This window comes from Protopterus annectens, chromosome 1.part2 (assembly GCF_019279795.1).
Source record: "Protopterus annectens isolate FY-2018-M chromosome 1.part2, PAN1.0, whole genome shotgun sequence".
NCBI lineage: Eukaryota > Metazoa > Chordata > Ceratodontiformes > Protopteridae > Protopterus > Protopterus annectens.
Window position 1 is genome coordinate 256064515 of NC_056727.1, and position 24813 is coordinate 256089327.

The 24813-nt window shown below is 38.2% G+C and overlaps 1 protein-coding gene across 1 annotated transcript in view; it reads left to right on the forward strand.

The window, feature by feature from the left end:
* LOC122792348 overlaps positions 1-16293 on the forward strand; it is a 461671-nt gene extending 445378 nt beyond the window's left edge. Inside the window, exons 6-7 of the mRNA XM_044060141.1 lie at positions 14861-15083; positions 15931-16293. Of these exons, the coding sequence (XP_043916076.1) occupies positions 14861-15083; positions 15931-16070 (363 nt within the window). The 3' untranslated portion in view covers positions 16071-16293. The remainder of the gene's footprint in view (positions 1-14860; positions 15084-15930) is intronic.
* Positions 16294-24813: the final 8520 nt, after the last annotated feature.

Genomic DNA, 24813 nt, shown 5'->3' on the forward strand with positions numbered 1-24813 from the left:
AGGGTACCAGAACTTATTAGAGATGTGGGATGCATGACTAGACTTAAGCAGCCGCACTGATCATTAGCCTAGTACACACCTATGAACCTGGGAACTTGGTGGTAGAAACAGTCTTTTCATCAGATGACCATGAAGTTCATTCCTGACTTAAATTACACCAGTTACTTCTCACCCTGACCTGAACTTGTGAAATGCAGAAATGTCAGTCCTGTAACTGTTGACCAGTGTCTTCCTACATTCTACTGGTTCTTTTCAGAGTCCAGTACAAGTCTTGATGAGTTTTCTGAGCCTCTAATAGGTCTATGAGATCTTCACTTTTCTTGTTGACCTTAGCATTTGTACATCCTGCTCACCTGGTTCTTTGTAGCCTTAGTTTGTCGCCAACCATTATGGATTCAGGAGGACAGGACAAAGACTTAAGTATAGATGGTGATGGCATGGCAGTTTTTTTTAACTTTAAGTTTAGGCCAGATGAACATTATGCTTTCTATCAATGAAAGATTGTTGTACTTTTCACCTGGACAGTGTCATGGCATTTACCAGTCCATTTCATTCAGTTTACAAATAAATAAATAAAAATATAGGACTACACTATCTGGATCACCCTACCTGAGTGAACTGTCATAGGTTTGTAGGTACTTACTAAGCTGATTATCCGTGAGGGTCTTTTAAAGGCTAGCTATACATTCCCATGTAGTTTTTAGCCCTTATATTTTATGTACAAATATTTTAAGAGACAAGCAGGACATTTATATATTGCCCCTATCCTTGAAAGACAAGAGTGCTGAACCAGGGGTGAATTTGCAGTTACCCATCTGTTCATCCAGATTACCTATGAATAGTGTAAGAGAAGTGTTTTGCTTTATGTTGGGAGGAAGATAATTGCAAGGAAGTAGTATTCTCTGTGATGCATGTGTATATCTCCAGCATGTACTCTTAAATGCTAAACTTGTTCTGATTTGTATTATAACTATAGTTGTTTATTGTAACCAGTGGTTGTTATACTGTTCTGCTACCCTTTCAATATTCCAGTGCAGTTCTGGGCTGTAGCTCAAATGGGTCCAAAGTGGATCAGTCAACTACCCTGGTAAACAAACTAAATATATAAAATAAAAATAAACTCCTAGTTCTATACAAAGTGAACAGAGTCCTGTGCTGTGGCACTATGGGGCTGCTAAATATTACTAAGATGTGTCTGGATTCTTCAAGTCTTTGTTCCTTCTCATTCCAGGTGATGTTCTTCTGGCGCTCATACGTAACGGTCTATAGGATTCCCCATCACTAGTTGGCTTTTAGAAGTCCCTTAAACCCTGTTTTAATAATTTGATCTATAAAATTTAATGATCTGCCATGTATTCCAAATTTGGACTATGAAGAGTTATATACTTGTATATTTTATTAATTTACTGTGTTTTATTTTATTCTGCTTTGGCTTTAAACACATTAATAAATATGGATTTGAATTTGAATATAGTAGCATTTTTTCTCAGTCGGTAAAATAAAGTCATTTGCACAGATTTTTATTTGTGCTTATGTTTTAAACAGATTAATAAATATGGGTTTAAATTTGAATGTATATATTTTTTTTCTTAGGGGATATAAAGTTAATTGCACTGACAACCTCACATCAATGTCATTAAATAATACATTGTTGGTCTACTTTAGTTGATTGCAAAATGTATTTATTTTCTTTCCTAGTTGATGACTGCCTCCTCACCTACTGGCCATTACCCTCTCCATACCTCTCAACTATCCAGATTTTCAAAGAATATCCAAATTTTTGCCTCATATTTTTGATCCGTTCCTCATAAAATTTTTGGTTTTCTGGATTTTTGTGGCAAATCAGTGAGGACTGAATTCACTAAATAATGACAGGAATTTGAGTTTCAGACTTCATATCCTTCAGAAAATGCATGGTAACACAAGACCTTTTCTTCTAGCAAATTTCTAAGTTTATAAGAGCAATATTTAAAAATTGTCCCTATTTTGGGGGCATTGCCCCCCATTATTTTTGGCTTTGTCCAGATTTTTTGCACTAAGAGGCTGAGAGTTATGACCCCCCCCTCCCATGAGTCCATTTTTTTCCTTATTGGTGAAAATGAGACCACTTATTCAGGAAAGAACAAGCTGGAAGGAGCCATTATTCAGGCAGCATTGGAAGTTGTTTAATACTATGGCCATCTAAGGATCACATGCCTTCTGTGGCACAACCCCTTACAGAAATTCCACACTAGCAGCTCAAGGGACCTAATGGGGAGGGACAGTCTAATTATAGATCATCTCCCTAACTCAGCCCCTAGTGCTGTCTCTTCTTCCCACATGTCTATGACTAACCGCAAAGCTTTCAGTAATTTGGATGTCCATGATATTTTTTAAGCCCTAACTTCAGCCAAGTTGTGATATGAACACATGCATCACCACAGGGAACTGCTATGTCTTCTTTGTGTACATGCACATTACCAAATGTAGCAATGAAAGCTACCTTCTCCATTTTGGCAGCACCAAACTCAAATCCCTGGTCTTGGGTGTTTCTGACCCTGACAGCCTTCTGCTTGCAAAGTGGTGATCAGCTGAATGGAACCAACTCTCCCTATTTCCAAGATGAGTGAGTTGACATTGTCCATTCACTCCTATCCCCCCTTAAAATTCACAGATTCCTAGATTCATAGATAATCCATTGAGTTTTTATGACCACTTATACCTTGCCAGTAACCTCCCTCAGGCCACACCTCCTATATCCAGGAGGGCCATACTAGTCAATCCCAGAGTAGATTTGTGTATTTATGTGTGTGTGTGTGTGTGTGTGTGTGTGTGTGTGTGTGTGTGTGTGTGTGTGTGTGTGTGTGTGTGTGTGTGTGTGCAGCTTTTTAGGTAAGATGTGTTGTGAAATTGTTTGTATGATAAATAACTGACTTCTTGTTATAGGCTTGCGTGTGTTTTGGAGAACATAAGTGGAAAATGTAAATGTGCAGCTATATTCTTCATTTGTGATTGTAAAATGAAATGTCCTAAGTTAAACTCTAGGCAGCTTTTTAGGCAATATGTGCTGTGGTATTGTTTGTATGAAAAATTACTGACTTCTTGTTACAGGCTTGTATGTGTTTTGGAGAACATAAGTGGAAAATGTAAATATGTGCAAATACATTCTGTGCTTGTGATTGCAAACTGAAATGTTATGGAAATTTGAATTACAATTTAGATACTTTATAAATAGGCTTTTAGAAGTGTATACATATACATTCAGATTTCTAGTTTAGTCAATGGCATGTACCTTGTAGAATGTTATTTTAAATTGAAAGTGCTTGTTCACACCAGAACAATGTATTAGTTGGTTTTAATCATGTGTTTCAAGAGGATATTTAAACCAAGAGCTGTTTTAAAATGTATTAGACATCTGAAGAAGTGGGGTTACCCACGAAAGCGCTTGTGTCGAATAAAGATTTTTATACTGGATTCTACAGCCATCTCCAAGTCCTGGTGTTTTGCCTTTTATTTTGGATCTGTTTTGTGCAAGACAAGTGAGTTCTAAAGCTTTGGTGGCAGTCTTGTGTTTATGTTTAAAAGATAGTAAATAGCACTGCTCAACATGCAGATGAAGTTTATTCCAGAGGTTTGGGAGGTGGTGTGTTATAAACCTGTCCCTCCACCATGTTTTATCTGTTGGTGATTATTTGGGTCCCAGGTTCTAATACTGGTAAAGCTGCTAGACTTGCAGAGATATAGGAGATTCAGAACAACCAGATCTGTAATGGCGTGGTAAGTCAGAGATCTCCCCTCAAAAATTTATAAGACACTAAAAAAGGGATAAAGTTTCCAACTTCTCTTGATAACTCAAGGACTTCAGGCCCATGACCTTTTGGGTAAGGAACCTTTGAGAGGATGGCTTTTGTAGTGCTTGATATGTTTAGTGAGACAAAAGGAGAAATATCTATCCCAGCAGAGTGTAGCCTTCCTGACATCTCAGATGCCCAGGTGAGAGCCGCCATCTCCAAAGCTAAAAACACAGCATCAATGGGACCAGACGGTGTCCTGGGTTGTGTGCTACATGAACTCCAAGAGGAACTAAACCCGCACATAAGGCTGCTGTTTAATCTTAGCCTTACTACAGGATACGTACCCAAAGAATGGCATACAGCAACAGTGGTCCCACTCCACAAAGGAGGTGCTTCTATGGACCCTGGAAATTACCGCCCCATAAGCTTGACAAGCCTGGTCTGCAAAGCTATGGAGAGGATCATTATGGAACTCATAAACAAAGACATTGGGGACCTACAGACACTGGATCCTACCCAATTCGGCTTTGTCAAGGGCAGATCCTGCCTTTTGAACCTGGTCGACTTTTTTGAAACAGTCACTAAGGCCATTGATGAGGGTAAGGCAGTTCACACAGCCTACCTTGATCTTGCAAAAGCCTTCAACACAATACCCCACTTGGGCATCATAGACAAGCTCACCAGCTTAAATGTAAACCCATATGTCATAAGATGGGTTGCAAACTGGCTCAAGGACAGAACTCACAAGGTCAGAATTGCTGAAGCCTTGTCAGACTCTAAGCACACAAGTGGTGTCCCACAGGGCTCGGTCCTGGGACCCCTCTTGTTAGACATTTATTTTTCCAAGGTGCAAGCAAACATAGGAGGATTGTGGCTGACAAAGTTCGCAGATGACTGCAAACTGGGCGTCATAATTGATACTCCAGTGGACACAAGCATCCTTCAGAAAGGCCTCATAGAAATGGATAACTGGTGCCAGAGCCATGGCTTTAAACTGAATGCCAAAAAATGTATAGTCATACCCTTTGGGAAAAACAAAGTACCCACAAATTACCACATAGGTGGTAATCCATTAGGTACGGAAGAAATAATCAGGGACCTAGGGACCCAAGTTGACAGTAATCTCTCATTTGACACTCACATTGCCAAGGTGGTTAGGAAGACCTTCTATATTACCCACCTTATCATGAAAGGATAATTGAGTACAATGCCCCATTTGGGATGTACCTTACCCGACACCTGCAGCAGTTAGAAAGACTCCAAAAGTACCTCACCAAGAGGATCAAGGGTCTCAAACATATGTCATATGCTGCCCAGCTGAAGAAACTCCAGCTCTATTGAATTGCATACCGCCTACTCAGAGGCGATCTATGCCTGACGTACAAAGCCATGTCCAATCCGGAATTAATGGACATGCTCCACCTCAGAAAATCCAAATCCACCAGAGCCACGAGAGCAAGAGATTTGAACCTCAACACAGAAATAAATAGGACGTGCTGGAGGGACAGATTCATAACCCAGAGGCTCCCTACACTCTGGAACAGAATCCCAGTCCATGTTAGGCACAGCCCCTCACTGACTCTCTTCAAGAGAAATCTTGACGAGTGGATGGGAGATTGTAGGTTTACCCCGGGGGTCATCTCTGTGTCACTACCAGACAGAGGCACAGTAAACTAAACCCTAAATGGGCACAGTATTCTCATTCCAAGGGGTGGCGAAAGCCACACACACACTCTCTGGCTAGGTTTATAAATGCCCTAGAGCAGATAGCCTAGTATGAACCTATGAACAAATCCCATAGGGGGCATTCTACCAATAATTAGTCTGATCAATGCTGAGTATAAGGGAGTGATTATCTCTTTAGTCCATGATATTCCTTTGGCAATTTGCTGTTCTAAATAAAAGTATTTCCAGACAGCTGCTGTCATATTATGATCAGAACAGAGGGACTTATCAACCCAAGTCTAGGTACCTGACTACATTATTGTTTTGTTGTGGTGTGTTGTCTATATAGTATAATAAAGGGATGGATTGTTTACTAAAGTGATGGCACTACACTTTTTAGCATTTAGTTTGGGCCCATTTTAAGTACACCAAGAATTTACTAGGGAGAGTTTATTCAGGAAGGTTTGGCTGTCAAGGGGTGACTTAACTCTCAGTTTGCATTCATCTGCAAACTTTATTAGTCAGGGGTTTTGGCTGTCTGTTCTGAGATCTGAGAAATAAAGATCAAAAAGGAGAGGTCCCAGCACTGAGATCTGAGTGATATCACTTGTTAATGTTATACTTTCTGGTGAGGCACCTACAACTCACACTGTGTGGATTCTGTCTTGTAGCCAGTGTATGATCCATCTTACTGCATTAGTGCCAACCTTTAAAGCATTTTGTTTCTATATGATGCCAGCATGGGGAATGTCATTGAAGGCCTTGAGCAGGTCAAGATATGCATTGTATATTTTTGATAAACACAGTCTACAGCCTCTATTTCTAAGATGTTTACCAGATTAAATAAACAGGATCTGCCATTCACAAAGTCAAATCGATGGGGGTCAAGTTGAATAAGATTCTTGATATCGTAATTTATGAGGATGGTTATATGTTTCATGGCTTTGTAGATGAGGCTTTTAAGACTCATAGGTATGTAATTATCTAGGTCAATTATAAGGCCACCCTTATGGAGGGGCATCATAACCAGAGTGTGCCATTTATGAAGGATGAAATCAATACATAAATGTAGGTTGCGCATTTTAAAGAGTGTATCTGTAAAGGCTTGTTTAACACTATTAATTAAGCAATCAGGTATATTGTCAGGTCCAATGAAGAAACTATTTATGATCTCAGCACGTTCAGTAAATGATCTTTAGAGATAATTGAGGAGCAAGGGATTAAAGTATTTCAGGGCTTTGGATAGAAGCTTCAGGAGTGAAGTTGTCACTGAAACTGCAAGGATATTGGCAATGTCTGTTGGGTCTTTTGAGTAAGTTGACAACAATGTAGGGTACTGTTTCTTAATTTCCTAACATAGCTAAAGAATAATTTGTAATTACGTTTGGTGCCAGAGGCTTTCTTCTCTTTTTTTTTTTTTAAATGATTTTATATTTTCCTCCAGAAGAGGGGTTTGGGATCTGCTATGTAATCTAAGTATTTTTTTCTTTTGTCGCAGAGTTTATTCATGATAGTGGACTACTGGGGTGGTTTATTTTTTAATTTATCATGACACTTGGCTGTGGTCAGGACTGCTAGTACTACGCATTTTCCTAAATGGGTGTAGAATTCCTCGAGTAGGGCAAGATTGGCATGTTTGCAGTCTTTAAATTCAGTGGGCTTTGGTGCAGGTGCTTTTAGGAGTTTAGAGAAGGTCACAAGTTTGTGGTCAGATGTCAATGGGGGAGAAGATACCAGAAGAATAGTGCAAGAGGTGGCCACATTTGTAGGTGTCAGGACAAGAATTGTGTACCCTCTAGTTAATTTATTTGCCAGTTACTCAAGGGAATTTTTATTTATTAAGCCTGTGATTTTGTTTTGGCTGATCCTACATTGGAGGCATAAGTGTCCCAGTTTATTGAGAGGCAGTTAAAATCACACAAAAATTGAGTTCTCGTTAACAGGGAGATCATTTAGAGCACTGAGAAATTTTACATGGTCATCAAGACAAAGAAGATACTTTATAACAAGCCAATACTATCTAGAGTGATCTGTAGATCAGTTTGTGGGTCCCCAGGGATCTGTCTAGAGGTAATATGTTTTGTGACAAGTAAGGAGACTCCACCGCGTTTGTCATCGAGTCTGAGGATATGAAAAGCATAAAACCCAGGTATAGAGGGAGTGCTGTCTTTACATTGAAAACCAAGGCTCAGTAACTGCACAAACATTCCAAATGCAGGAGTGCTTCAAGATCAGGCAATTTATTGTTCAGACTTCTGGCCTGGATCTTTCAGTGAATGAGTCACTAATTGAACTCCAAACATCTGAGTTATAGTCAGGGTTTTATCCTTCTATGCCAAAGAGCTGAATGCAAAGTGTGTGTGTGTGTGTGTGTGTGTGTGTGTGTGTGTGTGTGTGTGTGTGTGTGTGTGTGTGTGTGTGTGTGTGTGTGTGTGTGTGTGTGTGTGTGTGTGTGTGTGTATAAATATATATATATATATATATATATATATATATATATATATATATATATATATATATATATATATATGGGTTCACTACATATGACTGAAAGTTCATATGACCGAAGCCCATTTGACTGAGACCAAATGACCGAAAGTTCATTTGACCGAAAACCCATATGACCAAAAACTCATTTGACCAAAAAACAGCACTGGCAGGTATAAGCCCTGTTCCCCACTGTAGTGTGACCCTGGAGTGAGAATATAAAGTTAGGGGGGGCACAGCCTCCCCACATTGGGAGTGTGGGGGAAAAACCCCCACATAATTGCAGTTTATGCACTATTACATACATGTGTATCCATTAAAAATACATTAAAACATATAAAATCAGTAAAAACTGGTTGCACAATAGCCCCCCCACACCCCCCCTAACTTTATATTCTCACTCCAGGGTCGCACTACAGTGGAGAACAAGGCATATACCTGCCAGTGCTGCTTTTCGGTCAAATTAACTTTCGGTCATTTGGTCTCAGTCAAATGGGCTTCGGTCATCTGAACTTTCGGTTATGTGTAGTGAACCCATATATATATATATATATATATATATATATATATATATATATATATATATATATATATATATAGATATATATATATATATATATATATATATATATATATATATTTTTTTTTTTTAATATATATATATATATGTATAAAAACCTTGTGGTAATAGTTGATTTGGCATTGTATAACATCCTTAACATAGACAGAGCAACACTGAATCATAAAACATTAATACCTTCTTCACATGCTCTGATATTACTCCTTGAAACATGAATTAAAGAAAACACTTGTTTTTGCAAGCCCCCACATCCCATGCTACTTATTTATATATATATATATATATATATATATATATATATATATATATATATATATATCTATATCTATATCTATATATATATATATATAAACTAACTCCAAGATCGTACAATCCATGAGGAAGGAGCATATTGTCGTTATTCCTTATCACACAACTGTCAGCCACATGCATTGTTAACCAAAGTCGGTGAAATATTTTAAATACGTGCAACTCTGGTAGACTTCCTCTTAGTACGTCTACTGGGGTAGAATCAGTGATTACAGTTGATCCACAGCATAAACCACTGGCTGCCACAATCAGCTGCAGTCAGTGGTCAGAGAAGGCTCTAAGGTCAACAGAGACTTGGCTGTAGACCTGGAAGTTGACTGGAGAGAAAGCACAAGAGTGCATGGAATTATGCAGGGCTGTAGCACCTCAGAAAGATGAGGAAATGGGTGGAGTTAAAGAATGGTAGTGCCTCAAAACAGCATGTGTGAGAATTGCAGAATAGGTATGTGGCCAAGCCTGATATGAAAATAAGGTACATAAGAAAAAGCTGGTGGTGGAATGCGGAAGTCCAGGAAGACATCAAAAGAAAGAAGGAATACTGGTTGGCTAGCAAAACAGCAAGAGATGAACTGCAATAGCAAAGATCAAGGCATCAGAGGCACTCTACCAGCTTCTAGAAAGTGACTTGATAGATGGTACAAAGAAACTCTATCAGCCTGCAAGACAAAGACAGAAAGATAAAGAAGACAGTCAGACACCCTTTGTAAGGGATGTCAGTTAACAACCTGCTCACCAGCCCACAGGTAATCAAAGGCAGATAAGAAGTACTTTCAGCAGCTTCTGAATGAAGAAAACCCCACAGAAACTTTACTGCCTATGATGAAACAAAAGGAGGAGCCCACCCTAGAAGAAGTAAGAACAGCACTAAGGAAACTGAAGTCAGGGAAAGCGGCAGGCTCATATGAGGTCACAGCAGTTACGATCAAGATGTTGGGTGAGTTAGGGGAGAAATAGCTCCTGAGGGTACTCATAGCAGTATGGATAAAAAGACATAGCCCAAGTGACTGGAGAATAAGCATACTAGTGCCAGTGTACAAAAACAAAGGGGACGTCCACAACTCTGGGCAGAACAGACTCATCAAAATCCTGTCACATTTCATGAAAGCTCAGGACAGGGTGATTGATAAACAAATATGCAGAGTAGTAGAAAGTAAGATGGGAGATGAGAAACTGGGATTCAGATCAGGATGCAGCACAACTGACCCAATCTTTCCAGTGAGACAGATAGTTGAGAAGAAGCTAGAGATGAGGAAAGAATCCAGCTGGGCATTCCTAGACTTGGAGAAGCCATTTGCAAGATCCCAAGAAAGCTGATTTGAGCAGTACTGCGGTGGTTCAAAGTCCTAAAAACATTGTTAGAATTAGTGCAGGCTATATACAAGGTCCCAATGACTCAAGTATGAACAGTGTTCAATCTCACAGAGGGGTTTCCAGTGGGAGAGGGTTGCAATAACAAAGAACAAGGCATATGCATCTGGGTTCTGCTCTGAGCCCACTGCTGCTCATAGTGGTGATGGACTACATCAAAACATTTTGGAAGGCCAGATCAACAAAGTTGCTGTTTGCAGACAATTTGGCATTCCAAACTGACTCTAAACAAGGACTTCAGCCAAGGTTAGGGGAATGGAATGCAAAACTGAAGGTACATGGGATGAAACTGAGTACAGATAAGACAGTTGTAATGGCAACAAATGGGGAAAAAAGAAGGAGCTTAAAAATTAAGATAGAAAATAATGGAACAGGTTAATAGCTTCAAGTATCTGTGAGGAATGGTAAAGGATAAGGGTATTCTGAATGAGGAGGTCAAAGCTAGAATCAGAGGGTCTGTAACCAACTGGCATAGAGTATGAGAGAAGATGTCAAAGAAGCTGAAAAATAAGATGTACAAAGCAGTAGTGCAACCAGTGCTACTTTATGATGGAGAAACTTGGGCAGTAAAGACAGAGCAGTTGAGGAAGCTAGAGGTGAAAGAGATGAAGTGACTGAGACAGCTGAGAAGATGCTCACTGTGACACAGACAAATAAATGAGGGTATCAGAGCAAAAGCCAAAGTAGCTCCAATCACAGAGAAGGTCAAAGAGAACATATTACAGTGGTTTGGGCACATGTGCAGAAAAGCAGAAGATATTCTGATGAAGAATATTTGAGACAGAAAGGAAGAAGGCAACAAGATGGTGTCCAGCAAAGAGGTGGACAGATTGTGTGAGAGAGTCGCATTGAATCAAGAAAGATGGTGACAGTTGACACGACACCCTGATCCCATGTAGAAAATGGGAATAAGGGGATTGTTGATGATGATGATGATGATGATGATGATACATAACTATATCTTTCATACTGCCACTGTTATATGCACATTCCAGACTATATTGTTATATGGTTTTACTATTTCCATACACTGTAGCACAGCCATAGCTGGTGCATCAAGTGCCTGGTGACATATCAATCCCTCCTCCTTGTCTTATTTATTTGTTGGAGTTGATTTATATCTCTGGCCCTAGTGTTAGTTGGATTTTTTTTTGTTTATGAAGATAAGAGTTATTGGACTACTGGACCCCTACATCCCCATGAGCAAGGCAGAGGTTGCACCAAAAAGTCTGTATGAAACTGAGTACAGAGATAAAGCCTCCAGTCATACTTCGTAGTTCAGGTCTTTCAAGTCCATGTTCATAAAGATCTGCCTCACAAGAAACAGAAAATGTGTGAAAGGGATTCCTTTCATTACTGTAGTCATTGCACTGACAGCTGAGTCTATGGCATAACCAATAAGAGAAAACAAAGAGATGTAGAACACAAAGCTCAGAGCAAATCAGCAATGTAAACTTATTAGCAATGTAAACTAGTCTTATGCATTGATGATTTTCTACTTTGTCTTACAGACCTGGATAGTTATTTACATGTGCTCTGTGACACCATTCAACTATTTGCTTATTTATTTAGTACTCCATTAACTTTTAAAACAATACTACCTACTAAATACAAGTATCACTCAGATATGTTATCTGAATTCCAGTCACTTGTTCACAATATGAACTATCTTAAATATGTTTTTTTTTACTAGAATTAACTAGAATTAAAAATAAGAGGCAAATGAAATACTTCACTTTTGAATATTTCACTCCTGAAATTGAAGCCACAGTAAAAGCATGTATGGTCCATCCACTGTGTGCCATTTGATCAGTACTGGTTTATGTCTCTCTTTTCAGACCCCCAGTAAGACTCCCCATTGTCACAGTTTTAGAGTTGATTCCTTAGCTGGGCTTCCAAGCCAAGTCCTCCACCACCCTCTATGTGAAACCAGTGCCTTGTGTCCCTGCTCCAAGCAGCTGACACACACACACTCTTTGAGATTTGATTTGCATGCATGCGCATGTGCACACACACACACACACACACACACACACACACACACACACACACACACACACACACACACACACACACACACACACACACACACACACATACACACACTTGGGAAAGGCTGGCACAGATTCACCTGCTGTGCCCCCTTCTGCCTAAAATATAAGGATATCATTGCCATCAGAACCCCTGCCAGCCACTTTAAGGCACTCACAAGGGTACGCAACCACACCAAACAAAATCAACACCAATACAAATGACAATGTTGACCAAACATCCAGGCCTCAGGAACGACCACAGTCACCACCAAACAAATACATGCAAACACTCCCAAAGCTCAAACGTTCTCCAAAAAGGACTAGCATCAATGAAAAGTTCAAACACATTTAACAAAAAACAATAAGAGAACAAGAAAATACTAAATATATATTTACAGTAAACACCAGAGTCTCAGTCATAGGAAACATTAAAAACAACACCGATGGAACATGTCACACAGTTATACAAAAACAGTATTTAACTAGTCTCACTATCTATTCCTGATTGACTAAAAGAATTACTCTTCCTACTTACTAAATAGAGCAAGGCAAGATGGGTGAGTGGTCCCTACCATCAGATCCAAGAGAGAACACAGAATGCTCCTGAGACTTCAGTCCCCTCCACTGCCAAAACACCACCATCTGTCCATCTGACTCTGCCTCCTGCACTACCCTTCATCACCAGACGCTGCCAGGGTCCAGCACCCACATGCCGCAACGCACATACATAGCCCCGCTCAGATGTGGCTCAGCTGCTGGAAGCCACAAAAGCACTTCACTCTTCCAGGTCTATATTAAATCTGCAAAAACCTCTTTCAGTGAATGGCTGTTCACAGAATGATAACCAGTAAAATCTAAATCCTTCAAACAGCCATTCCAGCATTTTTTTTCCTAGGGGAAGAAAACGCTTGCCCAACCTAAAACCAGACAAAATTTAAAAACCTTCAAAGTTGGGGCTTCTCCCCCCCACACCCACCAATGTGGGGGTTGTACCTCCCACACCCCCCTAACTAATTATACCAACTCTGGGATCATACTACACTGGGGAAAAGGGCAAATTCCAGATGACGGCCAAGCGTTTTTTTCCCCAGGAAAAAATTGCTGAAATGGCCTTTGGTGGGAGAGCCATTCACTGAAAGGGGTTTCTGTGGACGTAATATAGTCCCCACTCTTCCCACAGGAGACACAACCCACTCTCCAGCGCAGACACTGGATCTCCATCTTCATCCAAAACTGTGGGAAAACGTCTCCATGGCCCAACCCATAAAGCAATTAATTTTCAGATATATCTCACAAAGTTAGGTGATTAAGATCAACCTCTTCACCTGCAGTTTATGTTGTCACAATGCATACATTCAAAGAGCCACAACAATGCATGTACATCTCTTCTCCCTCCAGCAGGGCTCACCGCATATACATTCCAACACAAGCAAACCCCAAAACACATCTTCAGCACAAGCAACTGCACAAATCAGCTTGATATACATGACACATAACTATCCACAAAATTCCAGCCAGCTGTGCTGGCACATGCCACAAATCCACTGCCCCCTCTTATGGCACGGCTGGCATCACCTCCCATCGTCACAAGAGGTATGAGCAAACCTCTTACTTTAATATCTCCAAATCCTCCTTTTTACTGGGGGGATATATTTCATGAGAATTCCTATACAGGAGTTTCTAATGCCACTAAAGTTAATAAAGATATTATATGTCTTCTCCCACATTAGCTGGGATTCATCCCATCTGGAAAAGACACATGTGAACACACAATTTTTAAAGGCTTCCTAATGCATATTTTCTGAATCAAAATAACATAAACTAACTGACAGGTGTTTTTTGTTTAATGGACAAATGTTTTCCTATAATTCTGAAAATATGGTGTCATTTGCTATGGACTTTGCTAACTGTTAGAAGAAAGGATATAACCAGAAAACCAAATAATGTTGCATCATTGGTGTCTCAGGATTGGACCCTGGCTTCACTGAATTTATGCAACAAGGATCCTTCTACCACTCAGTTGAAAAAATATAATTACCAACAAAACAACGTAGGTTAAAATGACCCTTTTGTTTTGTAAGTGTTAAGCTTAGTGCTTTTAGATGCTATCTCTTTCTTGAGACTTTAAAATTAATGTTCTGGCCCTAAGAATTAGTTGCATTTCTTGCATATTTTACAAACTGTAATGAATCTCTTAACAGCTACATAATAGCTACAATTTTCTCCACCATACTTCCATGTTCCTTTTTTTCTGCCATAATTTGTTGCAATATGCTCATTATTATAAAATGTGCATGTTTCTTTATGCATATTTGTAAAACTTTGAATAGGGCACCCCTGTCCCTTATGGATAGAGGTAACTTACAAATGCCTGGCAATCAGTGTCCTATTTGGATACAGGATGTCATTATTCTTTTGGGAAAACTTGCCTAGGTGTAGAACGGCCCCTCAGTTCTTTAACCTAGTAACAATTTATAAATCAATAAAAAGATTAAAAAAACATTTTCCAGTTTTGTTTTAGAATTATAGGTAACTCTGCCTGATTATGAAAAGCTAAACTAATGGAGAGAAACAAAGTGAATATATAGAAGGGTTTTCAATCTGTGCAGCTGATTAATAACTTATTTTCTTACCTTGTTTATTAGGTGTACGATGCTTATATTGAACTGGCTGACCTGCTGGCAAAGAGTGACCTTCTGGCTGCTGTGGATATTTACTGTAGATTTCCTCTAAAACCAGTCCAGGAGCAAACATTTGATGATGCCTTCATAACTGGGGAGATTGTTCGGTTGTTAATGAAACTGGAGAAATATGATGATCCTCGCTTGCCCCCAAACATGATTGCATATGGAAAAGTCATGGGAATAGGTATGTGCTCAGAATGAATTGCATATAAAATAACTTTTATGGTGCACTGCTGGGACTGGTTATCTGGATCATGATTGCTTGCAATAATTTATTTCGGCTGCATCTTTTCTTACAACAGTGATCCCATGGCAGAGGCTCCTTTGATTCCTTAGGCTGTGGATGTGTTGGTAAACAACAAAATTAGTACAGCTGTCAGCCAAAGGTTTCACTATTAAACATGTGGAATGCAACAACATTGTCACCAAGGAACAAGTTACAGAATGTAATGTCACTGTTATCCTTTGCTTCTAGGATATGTAAAACATCAGAAGGGTTGGCTCCTTCTCTTTTCAGACACTATATATCAACAGGAGGATCTATGGTTTCCCTCAAAAGTATTGCACATATTTATAATTAAGTGTTTTACTAATCTGAAGAAAGCCTGCCATGCAGAGTAAATTTCTGTCCAGTGAGCACTTAAACTGCCCTCACCTTGGTTCTTCCAGAAGGTGACCTGGATCATTTCTGATTCTGGTTTGACGGTATTGCAAGTCAATGTTTTACGTTTTGCCAGTAGCATGGCTTTTAAAATACATAAGTTGTTGTAGAATACAAGCAGTACATTTTGTCTTTCAGTCGAACTACTGCCAAACCCCACCTCTTTTGCTGTATCAGTTCTGTATATGTCCAGTCAAGTTGGTTTTTTTTTCTTGTAAATGTATAACAGTTTCTTTTGTGAATATTTGTTACAATAACAATGTACTATTAGAAAATGAAAATGTAATGCTTTGTTAAGTGAAATCATTTTGTTTTGTTTTTTACCTAAAATAATGTTAATGCCTAAAATGTTCTATCTCTGTTATTATAGGATGCTTGGAAAAGTACATGAGCATTCTTGACGGAAAATTTAAGACTGAGCTCCTGAAGACAGTTTATGCAGGAATTCACAATAAATCTATAAATGACCCAGATCTTCAGAACTTTTTCCGTTTCAAATGCTGGATCTGAAAACTGCTTTAATTATAAAACCAAAACAAAATGTGATAATTACTGTAATAGCTATCTGCAGCCATCAATATAGTTAATAGTTAACTAATGAATTTATAAAAATATGCAATTTTGTACATAATGCCAATAAATACCTGCAAGTTTATTGGCTCTGATATACTTTATTTGTAGTCATATATGCAGCAACTATATAACTTTTATGAGTTCTGTAGTACTGTCAAAACTATAGCTGGAACTTTTGATATATTATAATATTATACACTATAATTGTATTTTACTTTATTTCGTTCTCAAATAAAATGAACTACAAGAATTAATAAAGTATGACTAAACTGTTGATTGTACCATTATGAGAAAAAAATAAAAATTAAAAAAGTCTAAATATTGTATTTTTGCCACACATTTTACATACTAAAGATGATACTGGGTGAAAGACCATATCTATGGTTAGAGGGTTTACCTTATAGACAGAAGGTGCCAGGCTTGATTCTCAAATGGGATAATTGACTAGGCTTAAAATGGCCCACAAGGGCCATTAGCCTTGTACTAGCCTATGAACCAATGAACCTATATCTATAGATAGATAGATAGATATAGATATAAATATGTGCACGTTTGTGTTTTGAGCAGTGCACAAATGTTAGTGTAGAGCAAAACAACAAAGATTTCAATTCATAAAACACAGCACAAATAGGCATGCTTAAAACATGTTCATTTGCACCGTGGAGGGAAACAGTGAGCTCAAAGTGCATAAATCAGGACAGTTCCCTGTATAAGTGGTTGCATGCAATTCCCAGAATAGTAACAGTATAACAAAGAAACCATTAAAACATGCACTGCATTGCATTCACAGAATGGCAGCAGTATAATAAAGAAACCTCTAAAACCTGCACTGAATTGCATTCACAGAATGGTAGCGGTATAACAAAAAAAAAAACACCAAAACCTGCTCTGCATTGCATTCCCTGAGTGGTAGCAGTATAACAAACCACTAAAACCTGCACTGCATTGCATTTACAGAATGGTGGCAGTATAACAAAGAAACCACTAAAGCCTGCACTGCATTGCATTCACAGAATGGTGGCAGTAAACCAATAAAACCTGCAGTGCATTGCTTTCACAGAATGGTGACAGTATAACAAAGAAAACCACTAAAACCTGCACTGCATTGCATTCTTTTGGAACTGCTAATAACAAAGAAAGCCCTACACGGGTCTATATTATAACATCGAAGTCTTACAACTTCGAATGTTATAATATCAAACCCATTAGAGCAAAACACCAGAAAACCGAACAGTCAGAATAGCGAATTTTTTCCCAGGAAAAAAATTTGCTGTTCCGACAAACATACACACAACACAAGCACACCAAAATAAATAATCCACACACATACACTTCACAAAACCCTACACTAAACCATGCATACACCACTAGCTATCCACTTACCTTAACCCAACCTTAACCCTAAGGTCCCTAACTATCGCACACTCACCTTACCCGCTCCCTAACCCTAAAGTCCCTGTCGCACACTCACCTTACCTGCTCCCTAACCCTAAGGTCCCTATTGCACACTCACCTTACCTGCTCCCTAACCCTAAGGTCCCTATTGCACACTCACCTTTGTTCGCATACTTACCTTAACCCGGTCCTTAACCTTCGCTCCACAGTCGAGGAAATAGCGAAGCTGCAGAAACAGCCCTCCGAATACTTTCCCTAGGAAAGTATTCGGTGTTCTGCAGCTTCTCTATTTCCAGCGTTCGCTCTAATGGATTTGATATTATAACATTCAAAGTTGTAAGACTTCGATGTTATAATATAGACCCACCCTACACAGAGTGAATGAGGTAAGTGCAGACACCGGTTCATCCAAGGGCGGGGCACTAGAAGCACAGTGACAGACTTCCACAGCACTCGGGTACAGTGAATGGTGAAAGTGTATAGGATGGTAATCAGATACAATGCAAGTCCACACAAATAGGCATGGAGAAAATATGGAGCGACAGAAAAACATATACATGATATCTGCATCTGGAATTTCTGTTGTATGGTAGATGCCATGAAATGGTCACATATGTGATGACAACTCCTGCTGTGCAACATGCCTGCCACACAGATTATAGGGAGGTAGATGGTTGCAAGATAGCTTTGACTTATTTAACAGTCCCTTCATAGCTGCTAACCTCTAGAGTGAGAACAACTTTGGTAGTTGCTTCACTAGTCTTACATAGTCCCATAATGGTAATGTTATAACCACCTGTGTAAGCTTGCACTATTGTCTGAGCACAGCACATATAGGAGGATGTATATGTATATCTGATGATACAGTCTTGTCTTTAGCAGTAGTGTAACAGGATATTAACAAATGAATAGACTATGGGGCTAGCACAGTAGCATATCTTTTTAAATGGTATTCCTCATCCCTGTATACAAGGGATGCACACTTCATCCAGTGTGTGTCTCACTGTAACTTATGAATAGCCCAATGCATTCTTGTATGAATCACCTGTGTTTCTGTGTCTCTGTGCGATGTGTACACAGATACAGTGGGAGTACATGATGTCTCCCATGATGCACTGCATGGTGCATGAAATGTTTCCTTCTTGTGGTGTGATGCAGCAGTGCATATTTATAGCCCCCCCCCATCATCCATTGCATCTCCATGTAGCATTTAATGCATCGTTTTCATGTCCAGCACTCCATAAGAGTTCTGTTTGATTTAGCTCTACATTTCAGTCAGGTGCCTGCCGTTCAACAGACCAGCATAGCTCTCAACCTTCTTTCTCTAAAACAGAGGATTGTCCTAATGGTTAAGGTGTCTACTCGCAGGCACACATTATAAGGTTTGATTCTCACCTTGGAAAGCATGGCTAGACTTAAAAAGGCCCTCTGGGATTGTTAGCCTATAATAATGAAACAAATTACCAAAATGTGGAACACTTACTAACAAAAAAAATTAAACGAAGAAGCTCATAACATTGTTAAAATTCAGTGGTTTATACTTACAAGAAATTATTTGATGAATTAATACAAATCAGTACTATTTACTATGAATATTAGTTAAAATGTAAAAATGAATGTGTGACAGCCCCTTTCAGTCTGGAACAGCATGGAACAATGACTTTTTAAGAGTCAAAATGAGGGCTGCTCTTCATAATGAGGTACAGTTGAAAGGTATGCAGATCAAACATTCCATCATTTAGCTGGTATTAAGAATGGAAAATGCATCTGAATCCAGGATAGGTATTAAATTGTAAGTGTGAAGATTGATGTTACAAGTATGTCAGCACTCAGTCTCCAGTCTTTGTAGGAAGAAGCTTTATGTTTAATAAAAGAAAATTATTCTTCAGTAAGAGATTACCTTAATTATGTGCTCTGCATGAAACCATGCAAGTATGCAGCTAATAAGCTGTCTACATTAAAATCTAATACCTGGTGTACTTATACTGACATATGACAAGTGTTGTGATAACTGCCACAATTCCCTCACTAGACAAAGCAAATAAAGCCCTGTCAGTAGTGAATAAACTATATGTTTGTGCATATGGGATTAAATGGGTTGGCTGCTAATAAAGACAAGAAAGCACAACAGAGGTCAGTGAAAATAGGGATGGATTTACAGAATGATAAGCCACACAGTAAGCTTCAGCGAGATGTTGTCAGTACCATGTGCAAGTATACTGAGGAAAGAGGAACAACCAATAGACACAGTTCAAAAATGTAAAAAAAAAAATATTTGTAACATACGTCATAAGATGAAATGGTTTACTGAGAACGTTATTCATCTGGAATACTCTAATCAAAATTAAACTATACATATATATATATATATATATATATATATATATATATATATATATATATATACATACACACATGCATACACACACACACACATATATATATATATATATATATATGTATATATATATATATATATATATATATATGTATGTATGTATGTATATATATATATATATATATATATATATATATATATATATATATATATATATATATATATATATATACCCTCACCCCCCCCAACTAAATATACCAACTCCGGGATTGCACTTCTGTGGGGAAAAGGACAAATTTCCTCATGTAGGCCAACTGGATACTTACCGTGGGAAATGTTTTGGTAACAGTCGTTCATTCAACTAAGGTTTTGGAGATCTCATCTTGGCGATATATATACATATATATATATATATATACATATATATATATATATATATATATATATATATATATATATATATATATATATATATATACATACATACATACACACATATACATATAGATACAGCTGATTTGGGCAAAGCACATTTGTGCAGTGCTAGTGAACTGCTATAATTATTTAGCAAAACAGTATTTGCTTGAACACTGCTTTGGGCAAGCTCCTGCTGGTCAACGAAGGTAAGTGCTTCGGCATGGAGTTTGTGTAGTACTGTGTGTGTTTTAGGGTTAGAGTAAGGGTTAGTTAACAGGATTTATTTAGTGTTAGGGTGAGGGCTAGGTAAGAGATAGATTTAGTGTGGTTTTGTGTGTGTGAGTGTGTCTACATGTATGCCTGGTGAGTGCCCAAGCTGTGTTATGCAGCATTAGTGTTATGAGAGGCTTTTAAGAAGTGTTATGAGAAAGGCTTTTTTAAGGTAAGCTGCACACTTGGGTTAGTGTAAGGGTTAGGGTTAGAGTTAGCATATACTAAGGTGGGTAGGGGGCTACCATTCAGGTAAACAAGGATGCCTTGGAGACGGTACACCTATTTCTTGGTATTAGTTTTCATACTTTGGTTATAGCCAAGCTATACTTGATAACAACTGTTTTAATAGTGGCCAGCACTTTTAGATTTGTTGAAAGCTGATGTTCAGTCTGTTGCAGTTACAGTGCCTGCCACTAGGAGGAAAAGGCTGTAGAAATGCAGGAAGCAGTGATAGCCCTCTCTAGCTTCCAGCCATCAACTCCACAATCAGTGCCTATTACAGAGATCTTATTGCAAAAAAATATATATTTATTATTAATTATCTTGTAAAGTTGTTACACCTCTGAATTCTTTGGGATATGCTGAGCACATTTATAGTATATAGTAATATATTTAAGCCTGTGATACTAACATCGGCATTTATTATAGGTTAAGAGTACACACAATAAAACATGCTAATCTCAAAAATCTTGTCATTTGATATCATGAATTTGTTAACACTATGTGCTTCTAGTATAATTTAAACTGTGGCAGGGCTGGAGAAATGTTGATCTTACACCATGTTCTACACTGTTTCAAATGGCTTTTTCTGTATTTAACATTTAAACTGATAGGAGTTAGTCCTTCCTCTGTATCTCATAGGAGTAAGGCAATGGGTTCATTTAAATTAGATGAAGTCTAATGTGCTAGTTTCTGTTAAGTCATGCTCATTATATTAACAATCAACAAAAGATAGCATTGCAACATCACAGCACAGTGCAGTTTGGGAATAAGCCCTTTTTCCCCTGTTGGGTGATTTCAGTGTTACTATATATTATTAGCTGGGAGTGTGAGGGTGCATCCCCATAAGTGTGGGGTGCCCCCCCTGCAAAAATGCTGTTTTAGGTGTCTGTTTCTTCTTGACATTGTGTGTGAGCATCTGTGATGTGGTATGCTGTGATTTAATGCACTTTTTTGATCACTGTTGGGCTTAGGAATGTTTCTGAGATTGTTTTGTATAATTCCAAGGCCACAGCATTATGATAGTTCAGCAATTCCAACTTCCTAGGCTGCATAGTACCTCTCCTGTATCCCTTGATACACCACACTCCTCTCCCTTTCGAGTTCTTCATTGTTACTTAAAGTACTTGCGTGATCTCCCAAATTGCCTCAGGCTTTGATAATGTGGTTTAATCTACACTGTGAGTGACCTTCTATATCATATATCACGTCCTGTTACTACTCTGTCACTCACCATTTTCAGTGATTTTTTTTTTTACTTGGGTTATCTTTACTTTTTCCTGTCATTTTTTTCTGTTTAAGGCCTAGGCCCTCCTTAATGCCTTTGTCACTCTTCTTATTATATTCCCTTCTAGGCTAGTAAGCCTTTCACAAACATTACCCCTTGTTTTAGGATCATATTTACTATAGGCTATCTTTGCCAATTTAGCCTTTAGCCCAAATACGCTTAGGCTTACTACCACCCCTATATATGAAAAATAAGTTTATTAGTGCCTTGTTCACAGCAGCACAGCAGGAGATCAGATGATTCCCTTCCATCAAACCATCCACAGGTCAGGTCAAGATTTCTTTTCGAGAACAGAGCCAGGCAGGTGCTCTGCATGGACCTGGACCTCATCCACAGCCATAGGGGAGTCTCTGAGTGATACCCTCCTTCCTCCAGCATTTATATATTTATCCTAAGGTTTAACTTTGCTCTAGTGGTTTTGGTGGATTTGGATTTTTTTTTTTGGAGCATGTCCATGTCCATTAATTGGGACATGACATGGCCTTGTATGTCAGGCACATGTCACCTCTGAGCAGACGGTATGCGACTGAATAGAGCTTGCTTATTTTATAATGCTACTAAAAGATGGCTGGGTACTGAGAGTGCTATAAAATGAAAATTCAAATGCAGAGCTCCAGCTGTAGCAAAAAAAAATCAGGTTTTAATCAATGATTTAGCGTTTTCATCTTTTGACTCTTGGGACTTCATCAGAATAAAGAAATCAAACCACAACCACCAATTTATATACCTTGACATAATTTACAAGTTTAAAGATCAGTCAATAAATAGTTAAAGGAACAGTGTACAAACCATATCTCTGTACAGTAGAAAAAATGCATACGTATGTTGTGTGATTTATTAAAAATGTTTAGTACTAAATGTATGAATTTATGAATGTACCTTTTTTTAAAAAAATCTAAACTAATTATGATTAAAATAACATTGAGGAATTAAAGTTGGTAGCATTAAAAATGAACTAAAAATTCTATACTCAATATGTTTGCTATGTAAAACAAGCTGGAAAAAAAAACATTCCAAAAACTGGTTGAATAAAAAGGGATGACAGGGAAATTATTTAAAAATCATAATTTAGCTGCCTTGCATTTTAAAATTGGTTTCATAGAACCATAATTATTCAGGCCAGGGTACGTGAAAGTGTTCAACCTAAATTGCCACACCAGTTCTTTATATTGCATAATGTTTTCCAAATTGCCACCTCTGGAGTCCATATCTACCTGCTCCAAAATTCAGCATGGGAACTTTTTGATAATGAGTGCTTGTATAATGCAGTATTAGCATTCTTAGTTTTAATGCTGCATGTGTGCACATATATTCTCTTTTTTTTAACATTCTTTCTGACTTATCAATATAAAAACAAGTGCATTTATTACAAATTGCCAAATAAATCAATCCTTTACTGGAGCAATTTCCCTTCTTGAAAGTAACATAATTACTTGCTGCATATGTCAGAGTAATGCTCTTAATTTCCAAGATGTAACAGCATTGCCCACAGCTACCACATTTTCTACTACCTGTGTTCTGTCTTTTCCTTTTATATTGGAAATTTCATTCATACAAGATCCTCAAATTATATCCCGTCTTAAAAACAAACTTAGGGTCTGTTCCTAAAACCCCCTAAATCAGGGTTATACTTAAGCATATTTCAATTATTAGCAATAATATCTTTAATTTTTGGTGCAGCATAGTTGAACTCAACAACCATAGCCCTGTTAAAATTCCTATCATCGCTTACAGAATCTGCCTTGGGAGCGGTAAATTCAGTGCCCAAAAGGGGTTTATACTTGTTTCCCCACCCTACAAGTACTTTGTGTGCAATGCTAGTCACAAAATAACTTGGGTAACCCCTATCAATAGATAAGCCTGATATAAACTCAGTTTCTTCAATTAAATCATCATGGCGGGAGGTCCATTCTAGCAGCATGAATGTATTGCCCTTTCACCAGACTTTTTTTCTCACTGATGGGATGAGCACTGGTAAAGGGCAAATACAAACTGCTAAACGTAAGTTTCCTGGTAACCTTTGACCTAAATTTTCCATCACAAATTTCTATTCTCATGCCTAAATAGTTTGCTATACTTTTGTGAGAGCTGTATGTGAATTTCAAAAAAGTAGTTGTATTGTTTAAAGAAGTGATGAATTCACTAATCTTTTCCTCCGGTCCATCCCAAAGGATGAATATATCAGCCAAAAATCTGAGATATAACTTAATGGATGGAAAGAATACCGAGTAGAAGATGAACATTTTCTCCCATCCTAGCAGAATCAGGTTTGCATATACTGGGGCACAGGCTAAACCCATTGTGACACCCTTTTTCTGTCTAAAGGTTTTCCCCTCAAAGAAAATGAAATTATTCTCTAATACCACTCTAATAAGTTCAGCTAGTAAGTTTATAGCACAGCCCTTAAATTGTTCAAATCTCAAAAGGCTTTCATAGAAAAAAATCTAAACCTTCATCCAACAGGATAGAAGAGAAAAGGTCAACTACATTGACAGTCAAGACAATCTTCAATAGTTTTATTTGGTTTACTATCAAAAATTCGAAGCGAACTCAGTCAACTCCACTTCCGTCGAGAATCGAAATGTCAAACTCGGCAAAGTTGAATGCCGATATTGCCGAATTACAAACCTCACCCCTATCTCGACCCATGTTAAAACCCATCCGTAGGTCGAATTTGGTTTGTGATTCGGCAATCTTGGTGTTCGACAATGTGAGTTTCGAATTCTTTCGGTAGACCATATGTGGGTCGA